Below are 12,578 nucleotides of genomic sequence, written 5' to 3'. Positions count from 1 at the left end.
CCCAGGACACAGTTGCCCTCTTGGCTGCCAGGGACACTGTTGGTTCATGTTCAACTTGCCACTGACCAGAACCCCAGATCCCTCTCTACAGAGCTGCTCTCCAGCATCTCATCCCCCAGTCTGTACGTACAGCCAGGGTTGCCGTGTCCCAGGTACAAAATCCAGGACTCGCCCCTGTTGAGCTTCATGCGACTGGTGATTGCCCAGTTCTCCAATTTGTCCAGATCCCTCTGCAGGGCCTCTCTGCCCTTGAGAGTGTCAACAGCTCCACCCAATTTTGCATCATCAACAAACATACTTAGTATTCGCTGGGGTCCTGTGTCTGGGTCATTTATGAAGACATTGAAGAGTGCTGGCCCAAAATGGATCCCTGTGGAATCCCACTAGTGACAGGTTACCAGGCTGACATAACCCCATTTACTAGAACCCTTTGAGCCCAGCCCGCCAGCTAATTGTTCACTCTCTGCATTATGTGTTTATCCAGCTGTGTGCTGGAAATCTTGTCCAGGAGGATACTGTGAGAGACAGTATCAAAGGCTTTACTGAAATCCAAGAAGATCACATTTACAGGCTTCCCTTGGTCAGCTAGGTGAGTAACCTTGTCATAGAATGAAATTAAGTTTGTCAGTCAAGACTTTCCCCTCATGAACTGTTCTGGCTGGGACCAATGACTGCATTGTCATTCAGATGTTTTTCAATAGCTCCCAGAATAATCCTCCATGATTTTCCCAGGCACAGTGGTGAGGCTGACGGGCCTGTAGTTGCAGGGTCATCCTTGTTGCCCTTCTTGTAAATTAGGACAATGTTTCACAACGTTTGCCAGCTTCCAGTCATTCAGGACCTCACCAGACTCCCAAGAGCATTGAAAAATCACAGAGAGAGGTCTTGCTATGACATCAGCCAGCTCTTTGAGCACCCTTGGATGAATCCCATTAGGCCCCATTGAGTTGTAGGGATCTTGCTGGAGTAGCAAATCCCATACAAGTTCCAGACTGATTGGGAGTTTATCGTTCTTGCAGCCATGGTTCTCTAACCCAGGGCTATAGGGGCCGGCAAGTCCATCATTGGTGTGCAAGATAGAGGCAAAGAAAACATTAAATGTTTCAGCTTTGTCTGTGTCCTTGTTAATAAGGCAACCATGCTCATGCAGTAATGGGCCAATGTTATTTCTAGTTTGCCTTTTACCATTAATATATTTTTTAAAAGCCTTTTTTATTGTCCTTCACAGTATTGGCCAGCTTCAATTCTAATCGAGCTCTGGCAGTGTGAATTTCTTCCCTGCAGTGGTGAGCAGCATCTCTGTAGTCCTCCCATGGTGCCTGAACTTGCTTCCACTAACAGTATAATTTCCTTTTTCGACATCTCAAGAAGAAATATTTCAAGCTGGCTTTTTGCCTCGCCATTTTTGCCTGGCATTTTGGAATTGCCTGGTCCTGTGCTTTTAGTAGTGACCAACACTGATGGACCTTCAAAAGCTTCTTCCCAGGGAATCTTACTATTTCTCTGAGCAGCCTGAAGTCTGCTCTCCTCTTACCTAGTGTTGAGGTCTTGCTGGAAGTTTTCCTCCAGTTAGCAAAGATTTTGAACCTGACTGCTTCATGGTCGCTGTGGCTAAGGGAGCCACCAGTTGCCACTTCTCCCACAAGGCCCTCTCTGTTAGCGAGAATCAGATCTAGGAAGGTGCCTTTCCTGGATGGTTCCCTTAGTACCTGCACCAAGAAGTTATTGTCCAGATGCTTTAGGAATCTTCTGGACCTGTTGGTGCCAGCTGTATGATATTCCCCATTGACATCTGGCAAGTTGAAGTCCACCATAAGGACAAGGGCAGATGACTTGGAGGCTTCGCTTAGTTCCTTAAAGAATAACTCATCAGTGTCGGCCTGGCTGGGCGGCCTATGGTAAACACCCACGACAACATCTGCTTTGTCTGATCCTTAATCCTTACCCAGACGCTCTCAACTTTGCCATCACCAACTGCCAGCTCCATGCATTCCAGCCCCTCTGCTACATACAGTGCCACCCCCCCAGCCTTTCCAACCCTGCCTGTCCCCTCTGAACAGCCTGCAGCCATCCATCATGGCGCACCAGTCGCAAGACTCATCCCATCAGGTTTCACTAATGCCAATTTTATCATATCCCTGGGACCAGCCCAAGGCTTCTAGTTCACCTTGCTTTTTCCTCATGCTGCGCAGATTGGTGTAGAAGCACTTCCAGCGTGGTTGATTGTGCCCTTCACCTCATGGCACAGTCTGAGGAATCTCAGAGTCATGCGTCTCTTCGAGCTTTGGTGCCATCCCGCTGCTCATCACTGACTGGCCTGCTACCGCCCCGTTCCCCCTTCCAGCCTAGTTTAAAGCCCTAACAATCAGCCTTGCTAGCCCCTGAGCAAACACCCTTTTCCCCTTCCGAGAGAGGTGCATCCCATCGGGTGTCAGAAGATCTGGCAAAGGACGGACTATCCCATGGCTGAAAAACCCAAAGTTCCACGGATGACACCGGTCACGGAGCCACATGTTGATTAGCTGGGCCTGCCTTTTCCATTCTGTGTTCCTGACTGCTGCTGAAATGATGGAGGAGAAAACAACTTGAGCACCTGAGCCATTGACCAGCTGCCTCAATGCTCTGAAATCCTTTCTGATTTAATACTACTTTTGCCTGTCTCTTCCCTGCCAACATTAAAAACCAATAGCTAGTAATAATCAGAGGACCTTGCCAGCCAGGGGAGTTGTTGAGCCACATCTCCCACCCTGTCCCCAGGGAGGCAGCAGACTTCCCTGTGGGTTGGGATATGGGGGCCTCTGTTCCCTTCAGCAGGGAGTCGCCTGTGACTATCACCCTTCTTTTCCTCTTTACATGTGAGGTTTTAATGGGTTTGCTGGGTTTCATGTGGGGTGTGGGTTGCTTAGAGGACCCATCCTTCCCAGAAGGGTCTTAATCAGCAGCATCAGCTGCTTGCCCATCCAATTCCACAGCCTCATACCTGTTGTATACAGGCACCTGGGAGGGTGGGGCAGGCTGAGTGTGTCCTCACTTGCTGCCCTGAGCTATAACCCATTTCCTTTCTCCCCCATCTTCTGGTTTGCCCCTTACAGCCTGATGACAAGAGGGTAGGGGGTCCCTTTAACCTGGTGCCATGATTAGTTTCTGCTCCTGCATCAGGGATAGCAGACTGTGAGTCTACCAGTCAACCTCCTTTTCTGACTCTGAAGCTCCTCAGCCTCAACACCTCCTCTCGAAGCTCCATCACCAGGCTGAGCAGATCCTTCACTTGGGCTCAGCACCCACAGGTGAGCTCGCAGCTGCCATCAGTCTCCGAGCAGAAACCTGGGCACACTCTGCGGCCCAGGACCTGGACAGCTGCATCTTCCCTCACAAGCTCCATTTGGGTGGCTGCATCAGTTCTTGCAGCCAGAAGGACCATGAGGCTAACTGCTGCGCTAACTGCCTCACCCGTTCGCTGCGCTCCTGGTTGCCTGCGCTCCCTAAGGGCTGTTGAAATCTCTTGGTAACGACCTGCCACATGAGCTATTCTCGAAAGATCAGCCAATTTTCAGGCAGTCTCTGTGCCCGTCCGTGGATTTGCCTGGCACCGTGTATGCCCCTCGTCTCCTTGATCTGTGCTTTACAGCAGAACTTATAATAATTGCTGCTGTGCTCCTTGGTTGCTCATCGCTGACTGACAACTGACTGACTGACTGACTCCAGCTGCAGATTTAGACTGAAGGGTTTAGTAACTCCTAGACCAATTTTTCCAAAATGACAAACAACAGTTAGCACCATTTGTTTATTTCCAACAGGTAGCTTGTTACACACAAATTATGAATTGACTTCTCATATGGTGTTTTGTCCCTACAGGTTCAAAGACCACCCAATACACGATTAGCTGTTATTTCAGTGAAAGCTCCTCTGCTCTATCAACGCTTCACAGGATGCATTGTCACTGATGAACATCATAGAAATTACAGGTTTATATTTTTAGGACTAACGGCTTAGACCTGAGCTGCTTTTTCACTTTGTCCTAAATCAGGGTGTGATTCCCTCCAGTGAATCCTTGCCCTGTCATGCCCCAGCATAGTGTTTTCTGAAATGGTGACTCAGGAGGTTCCACACAAGTTCCATCACCTACCCTTTGCAAACCGCAGCCAACGCAAGCTACACACAGTCTTCTTAAAGCTCCATGATGTTTAATCTTAGTGAGGAAAAAGGACACCAAGAAAAAGATCTGAAGAGAAAATCCAAGACCGTTTGTCGTCCCGAGGGTTTCTTGTGCTGCATAAGGAGTCTAAGCAGACTTTGCCTCCTGAAGGCTTAGGAATCATTGCAGTCCAAGGCGGTTCTGAGTTCCTGTAATCCTGCTGTGAAACCTCCAGGTTTGAGCCTCTTGGGGGAAAATTGTCTTCAGGCTCAGCGTGGGCTGCGTTACAGCATCAAGGTCACCAGGCGGGAAATGCAAACCCCTGGGAGCTGTCCTTCCCCCCGTGTACATTGCCTGACAAACCTGTAACGTAATCCGTTAAACTGGTGCAGTGGTCAGTGCTTACAATAATTCTAATGCATTCAGTAAACAAGTCACAAAAAAGGATTTAAATATTAAGTGTTAGTCAAGCACACAAAATGAGAAATGCAAAACCATTCTGAACATTTTAATTTCTTTTGGTTTTTGTTTGTTTTTTTATTACTTTTGTTTGTTTGGTTTTTGCCTGGCTATTCTGAAGCCTCTGCTTCCCTGTTATATTTATTTTTCTGTCCTTCATTTTCTTAATTTCTTATATTCCCTGAAAATCACTGAGTTTTAGCCTACATGTAATAAATATATCTTACATATAACTTTGTCTTGCACAGACTTTAACATTTGACAACTGAAGCTCTGGTGCCTTAGGTTTGGTATCTTGGGGTGATCTGCCAAAGTTGCCAAAAAAGGTTAAAAACACTGGAATAAAAACAAGACCATGAAGAACCCCAAATAAAATAACAAGGAACATGATCTTGAAAAATGTCCTAAAAATGTAGGTTTTTGCTGCAGCCAGAACAACTACTCCTATTATAGTAGAAACTGCCCCTTGTAACACCGGGTAACCCAGCAAGGACAGAGCTTCAATTGCCCTTTTATTGGCTGAGGACTCTCCACTTGTCACAAAGGCATAGGAAATATGAGCAGAAAAATCTACTGAAAACCCTATGCAAATGACCAGGTTGATCATGGATATGGAATCTAGATTGACGTTCCAAAATGTCATGAAACCAGCAACACCAACTATAACAGAAGCTACAGCAAAAGTCACCCACAAGCAACACAATGGGTTGGGGACAAGCAAAAGGGAGACAATGAGCATTGCCCCAGCAGCCACAATGATATTCTGAATGGTGTTCTGCACTATGACCAGGTACTGATCGTAGTAGATGAACGCTGGGTGATACACCATTAATGGAACACTGCACTGCTTGGCTGTCTCTCTCAACTGACTGAGAAGATTCTTCTCATCAACAGCTGAGGTCACGTTCACCGTCTGGATAAAGAAACGTGAAGCTTCTATTTTATCTTGAGTCTTGTTAATGTCCCACTCAAAACCAGGAACCATTTGGAACAGTATAGCTAAGTTATTAATGAAGAGAGTCTGACTGCTTATATTTATCAAACCACCATTTGCCAGTCTTGTGTAAACTCTCAGCCATGACTCTGAGAGGTTCTGATCTACATAGGAAATGTCCTCTAAATTCTGCATGCAGTTCTCAATGCCAAGACGAACAGTCTCATTCCAGTAATCTACGCTTTCTGTAATGACAACCATGACCCTGGGTCCATATACTGAGAAGTATTTGTCAGAGTCATCATAGTATGGAATAACATGAGAGTCATCACTTGCCAGATTTCGTAGATCGATGCCTTCCCTGATCTGAGTACATCCATAAACACTGCCACCCAAGTATGCTCCGTACAGCAGCACCACAAGTAGCTTGATCCATTTATTTGTAAAAAAAGGACCATAATACTTCTTAAAGAATATGCTCATTGGATGTTCACTTTCTGGCTGAGGTGACTCCCCAGAACACTTGCCTATACAGCAAGCAGTGTACAAGCAAGACGCCTCAGCCCGATCTTTATCTCCCACAGGCATACAAGTTAGCCAGTGTCGGTTTCCTTGCTCCCTTTTATGATTTAATACAATAATTGCCCCAAAGAAGGTCATGGTATATATATAGCAGAAGACAAAAGCAGTGCCTGTGTAGAGGCAAAACGATCTCACTGATGGAAAGGAAGTCCAGGTGCCAATGAAGAAAGCCAAAACATCTGTAAGAGTGGTGATGGTCACAGAAAGTGCTGCTTCGGCATAGGTCTCAGCCAGACGAGACTTAACACTTGATTTACCTTCTTTTCTTGAGCTTTGTTCCCAGCAAGCGATCATGATGAACATGTCATCAACACCAACTCCTGCAGGAGGACAAAAAGTTAATGCTGCATGGCAAATGGCTGCTTCCACTAACACCCAACAAAAGTGCAAAACAAATTGCATTTAAGTCTGTACAAAATTTTGAAAAAGAAAGTTAGGCTATTAACATTGCTGTAGTGCTCATACGAGTTAAACAGATACAGGAAAATAATTCCTTTGTGGGTAGCTGAATGTATTACATTTCAGAAACTCCTGGTGAGCTGATGGGTTGTTGATCTGTCACCCTGCTGTGCTGAAGGACTGAGCACAGCAAGTGCATCTATGACACATGCGTTGTCTCTGGTGTCCAGTGATTAATCTGGTTTAAATCATAGCATGTCCTGAGTTGGAAGGGATCCACAAGGATCATCAAGTCCAACTCCTGTCCCTGCATATGACAGCCCCACAGTTCACACCATGTGTCTGAGGGTGTTGTCCAGTCTTTTCTTGAACACTGTCAGGTTTGGGGCTGTGACACCTTCCTGGGGAGCCTGTTCCAGTGCTCCAGCACCCTCTGTGTGAAGAACCTTTTCCTAATGTCCAAAGTAAACCTCCCCTGGCACATCTTCCAGCCATTCCCTTGGGTTCTGTCACTGGTCACTAAAGAGAAGAGTTCAGCACCTGCCCTTCGTCTTCCCCTTGTGAGGAAGCTGTAGACCATGATGAGGTCTTCCCTTAGTCTGCTCCAGGCTGAACCATCCAAGTGACTCTAGCTGCTCCTCATGCGGCTTCCCCTCCAAACCCTTCACCAACTTTGTAGCCTCTTCTGGACACTCTCCAGTAGCTTTGTATCTGTCAGTGACACCAGTCACAGAGCCACGTGTTGATTAGTTGGGCCTGCCTGTTCCAATCTGTGTTCCTGCCTGCTATTGAAACGATGGAGGAGAAAACCACCTGAGCCATCAATCAACCACCCCATAGCTCTGAAATCCCTTTTGATTGCCTTAATACTTCTTTTTCCTACCTCTTCCCTGCCAACATTAAAAACTAATAGTGGGTAATAGAGAGAGGACCTTACCAGCATGAGGAGTTGTCGATCCACATCTCCTACCCAAACCCCAAGGTAATACATTGCTTATCTGGATGCTCAACTGTCCTTAGCACTGGAAGTGTCCCCCATTATCTCTGGAATCTCTTCTTCATCACTGCAGCAAATCAATAATTTTTTGCTCTGCTCTGCATTCAGCAGACACGGAGAACAGCTGCTATCACATGGGAAAACAGTGATGCCACTTTTCCAGTGATTCACTTTTTTATGCTTTCTGCTCTCCACTTATCTTTTAACCAGTTTATCTTTGAGCACTTATTCATGATTTATTATTCATTTATCTTCACATTTGTATTCATGTGCCTGCATTTATTACCCCCAGAGTCCTGGGAAACCCTGCCAGGAAGACTGGGTCCTGGACTAAAGGGGGAAACAAGACTGTGTGAATAGCAGAGTAAGCACAGATGATATAGCTGAGCATAAAAGAACAGATGAAATCACTAACTGCTGCCTCAATAGGCAATTGCCAGTAGATGTGCAAAGATTAATTAAGCAGCACGTCAAAAGTTGCTGCTGGATGGCAGTGAGTCGAGCTGCTGCTGGAAACCCAGCAGGCTGATAATTTTTTTGGTCTAATACAAGGAGGACAAAAGTCTGCTCACTCCTCATAAAGACCTGAAGAGACCGGCTTAAGCCCTTTCCCAGGTATACAAAAGGGTCTTTCTGAAATTTAGAGCCTCTGCAATTGATGAGCAAACAAAAGCAAATACAAATGCATTTGAATTATGCAGGAAACAAAGAGACAATGCGTGCCCTAAGGAGCATTTGCATTAGATATCTGGTGTGACACAAAGCTTCTGTCAACCCAGGAGTTCCATGTACTTTCCTAAGCATGAGACCAAGACCAAGAAAAGATCACATGAATTTCTCATATAGGAGACCATATAAGGATTTTTTAAACAGCAATTCACTTGCAGCAACATTGTCTAACGGTATTTGGAAAGTTCAGCACTGGCTGTCAAGCAGTCTGTGCAACTGTGACGCAGTGATACTAACTTCCTGGCATTTTGGAGGGGGGAGCTGGTTACACAAACGGTGCATCACTTCAGTTGTACGGCCAAATGAGACTGTGGTACCTTGTCATGATATTTCAGAGGACATTTCACATCATAACAAAATGAGATGGATTTTTAATTTGAAATTACAGACAGTCTTACTCATTGCTTAAGTTGTATTGAGGCCAAATTTCATCTGATGAAAGACTACACTCTGAGAACACAAAACCTTACAGTAACTTACTTCCCACAGGTAGTGGGTTAAGTCAGTGCTCATGTAGCACAAGCTGCACATGGGACACACGTTCCATGGTGCTGCTGTTGCAACCTGAGGCTGACTAACAGCAGGGAAGAAGGGAGAAAAAGAGGTCAGGAGATGTATGGTTTGGGGAAGACCTCTGCACCTGCTTAAATTGCCGACAAATTCACAGAATCACAGAATCGACTGGGTTGGAAAAGACCTCAGAGATCATCGAGTCCAACCCTTGGTCCAACTCCAGTCCATTTACTAGACCATGGCACTAAGTGCCATGTCCAATCTCAGTTTAAAAACCTCCAGGGACAGCGAGTCCACCACCTCCCTGGGCAGCCATCCCAATGCCTGACCACTCTCTCTGTAAAGAATTTCTTTGTAATATCCAGCCTAAATTTCCCCTGGCAGAGTTTAAGCCCATGCCCCCTTGTCCTATTGCTAACTGCCTGGGAGAAGAGACCAATCCCCACCTGGCTAGAACTTTCCTTCAGGTAGTTATAGAGAGTGATTCAGCAGTCCCATAGAACAGTATTAACTACAAACTATTTTGGGGTAGACAAACTTACACAAAGCTAATGAGATATGTAAATGCTTATAGTATGCCTATAGAAAACAGCAGGCAATGATACAGGGGAATGCAGTGACAGAACCTGGTTGAGTTCACCTCAAGTATTAGCACTAGTTAAATAAATGATTAATCGTAACAGTTAAATTACCAGGGATGCTAGAACAATGCCGGAAGTGCTCACCTTAGTACCCTCTCATTTATAGCTCTCATACCTCAGCAAGAGAACTAGAGCAAGCACTATTTTTTGGGAGGAGCTGCCCTTGTGCCAGAGCCCGGCTCCAGCCCCAGCGTGGGTGCCCTGAGCTGAGCAGCTCACCCGCCTGTGGGAGCTCAGAGGAGCCTGCACCTCCAAGCGTCTCCTCTCCTTACTACATGATGAAACTGTGTAGAATCTGATGCTCACATTATGAAAGACTAACAGTGTCTGGTTGTTTTAACTCCACTTCAGTCTCGGTATCTGAATCCAACTTGCTTTTTCTACTTACCTAGGATAAGAAATGGCGCGCTTGCTACAGTGACCACAAACGGGACTCCACAGAAGAGCAGCAATCCAAAGCTGCTTAATACAGCTAAACCGGCAGAGACCACTCCACAGCACGCAAGCCAGACATTATTTCTTATACAGCTCAGTCTGAAAATATTTTAAGGAACATCTTAGTTACATGTCAAATATTTCAGCAAGGTGTTTGGCATGAGAAGTGCACAGATAACAACGACAGCCTGTCTGCGAAGAGAACTGTTGAGAAAAGCTGCTGTTTGTGAGGAGAGCTCCCAGCTGTCAGAATTAGATTAATTTATATAGGAGGTGCTAAATACATTATTACTGCTGGCCAGTTATATCCATAAGCATAAAGATGCGTACTGATTTTGGCATCAATAACAAGAGAGCTGGAAAGATGAAGATACATCAGCTCTACCCATGATGACTGATGCAAGTGCTAAAGCAACAAGCCCACCATTGGAGTACACCTTTCTTTCTCAAGCACAGCACACTAACACTGCCATATGGTTGTCAAATGTACAATGGTTCCCCTTCCACCAGCACAAAGAAAGGGGCAGGCTAAGTTCTTCGTGGACAGCGATTAAGGCTCAGACTCTACTAGCAAGAAGAACACCTAAAGCTGTACCCAGACACGCGGTGATCTCTGAAGCCAGTGATCATTCATCTGAACTTTAACTGAGCAGTGGCAGAAACAAGTGCAAACAGACCCTGCTTCCTTCCCCTTTAAAACTGATCTTTACAAAGAAATACATTTGTTTGCCTATTATCCTATGTCCCCTGAAGTCTGCAGCTTGGAGAATGATTTCACTTGACAAAAGCAGAAATGAACTTAGGCAAGGTAAAGAAGAGCAGCGGTCACTTCTTACTGTTCCACAGCTTAGAAGGCATTTTACCTTAGACAAGAGACGACTGAAAAGGTTATTGTCAAGAAATACGTTATGGAAAAGAGTGGGATCACACTCTTGGTATTTCCTTCAAACTCCTGTTGTCTGGACAGCGAGGTAAAGTAAGTCACCTGTTGTTAAAACAACAACGAAAGATGAAGCATTTCTACTTTTTTTCTTAGTCTTTATGCACACACACAGGCAATGCTAAACATCACGTTAGCACTAACGCCTTTTCGTGGCCCTCGCAGCCCGGGCATCTCGGGTCCCGGCGGCCGCGGCACGGCTGTACCCGCCCCTGCTCACCTGAATAGCGGTGATGCCCAGCGCCTCTAGCTGCGTCGGCATTTCTTTCAAGAGGCTCGCCAGCCAACTCCGGCTCTCCGCCGCCGCGGGGCCGTCCTCCCGCAGGTAATACAGCAGCCTCAGCGCCCGCGCCGACAGCACCCGCCCGTCGGGGCCCGTCTGCACGCCGCCCAGCACGGTCCCCAGGAATAAGCCGCCGCTGAAGGGGAAGGTGAGGTTCTCCAGGGCAGCCTCATCGTATTGCAGCAGGTCGGGGATGGCGCAGGTGCCGCTGCTGACAGCGCAGAACTCCTCGTAGCCGTGGCCGCGCATCATCGCGTCCAGCCGCAGCACGTCGCGCCGCGCCGCCGGTGCCAGGACCGAGCCGTTCCCCGTCGCCACGGCGATGAAGGCGGCGTAGGTGCCCTCGGTGGGCAGGCGCGCGGCGGAGAAGCGCTCCGAGTCGTTGGTGGGGAAGAACCGCTGCACGAAGTCGCGGTCGGCCTTGGCGGGCCCCCACGTCGGCGTGAACTGCTCCTCGATGTCGTTCGCCTGCCGCTGCCGCAGGAACAGGAAGCCGGCGCCCAGCCCGCCCGACAGCAGCAGCGGCAGCAGCACGAAGGGCCAGGGCCAGGCGGCCACGACGCCCCCCAGCCCTCGGAAGAGCCGCCTGAGCGGCCGCTCCAGGCAGTTGGTGTTGCGGCAGGAGCAGCGCTCCGCGGGGTGCGGCGGCCCCGCCATGGGCGAGTCGGGGGCACGGGCTGCCGGCGGCAGCTCCTGGCCAGGGCAGAGCCGCCTTGTGCCCGCGGGGGCCACGGAGCGAATGAGCGCTGCTCGGTGGAGCAGGCGGCCGCGCCCTCCCCTGCTCTGACTCTCCGGGGCCTCCGCCGCTTCCCGCGCAGGCGGGCGGGGGCACGAGGCTCCCCTGCCGCGCCCCGGGCTCGAGTCTCCAACGGGCGGGCCCGCGCTCCCGCCCCGCCTCTCCCGCCGGCCGTGGGCACGTGACCCGCCCCGGGGAGCCCCGTGCTGGCGGGGTCTGGATGCCGCTGCAGCGCGCTGCCTGCAGCCCGCTCCGTGCCCGCAGCACGGGGCAGCGCGTGGGCTGTAGCCCCAGCTGTGCCAGGCACGGCCCTGCTCCTGCACTTTGTCCTCTGGGCTTCGTCTTCACTGTTTTCCCCCAAATCTGCGGTGGTCATTATGTCATCACTTAGGATTGTTCATCTGCCCAAGAGAAGAACATAGGCAGTAGTGACGTATGTCTTGCTGTGTTTGCTCTCATGGCAAGCAGGTTTAGAAAACAGGGGAGTGAGAGCTGAAGAAACATAAGACTATGAAACAAGGTTTAGTGATTGCAATGGGCAAGCCACAGAAATCTCGGTGCTGTGGTACGCTATAGTTTTGTGCTGTAGCAAGGACAGAAAGCATCTTTCCAAGTCCACAAAATACCCTATAGCCTGGTGTTCTTGACACTGGTGACAGTGATCTAAGTTTCCTCTGTCTGAGGAGAACATTAAGCTCAGGTGTGATACTTCTGGAGAGGTCTCTGGCCAATTAGCTAATTCATCACAAGTCACTTCTTGCCCTTCTGTGAAAGAAGCAACCCTCTACTCTCCTG

General features: G+C 48.3%; 1 protein-coding gene across 1 annotated transcript; it reads right to left on the bottom strand.

Annotated features, from left to right (window-relative positions):
- Nucleotides 1-3,770: 3,770 nt before the first annotated feature.
- LOC102096929 (patched domain-containing protein 3-like) lies at nucleotides 3,771-11,882 on the bottom strand. The gene is made up of 4 exons (XM_065050686.1): nucleotides 10,985-11,882; nucleotides 10,688-10,809; nucleotides 9,778-9,923; nucleotides 3,771-6,430 (listed from the first exon to the last, which is right to left on the bottom strand). The coding sequence occupies exons 1-4, from the start codon at nucleotides 11,702-11,704 to the stop codon at nucleotides 4,818-4,820; spliced, it is 2,601 nt and encodes an 866-aa protein (XP_064906758.1). The 5' UTR covers nucleotides 11,705-11,882; the 3' UTR covers nucleotides 3,771-4,817.
- Nucleotides 11,883-12,578: the final 696 nt, after the last annotated feature.

This window comes from Columba livia, chromosome 2 (genome assembly GCF_036013475.1).
Source record: "Columba livia isolate bColLiv1 breed racing homer chromosome 2, bColLiv1.pat.W.v2, whole genome shotgun sequence".
NCBI lineage: Eukaryota > Metazoa > Chordata > Aves > Columbiformes > Columbidae > Columba > Columba livia.
The sequence above is the reverse complement of the archived record's forward strand: the minus strand, read 5'-3'. Positions and strand labels throughout refer to the sequence as shown.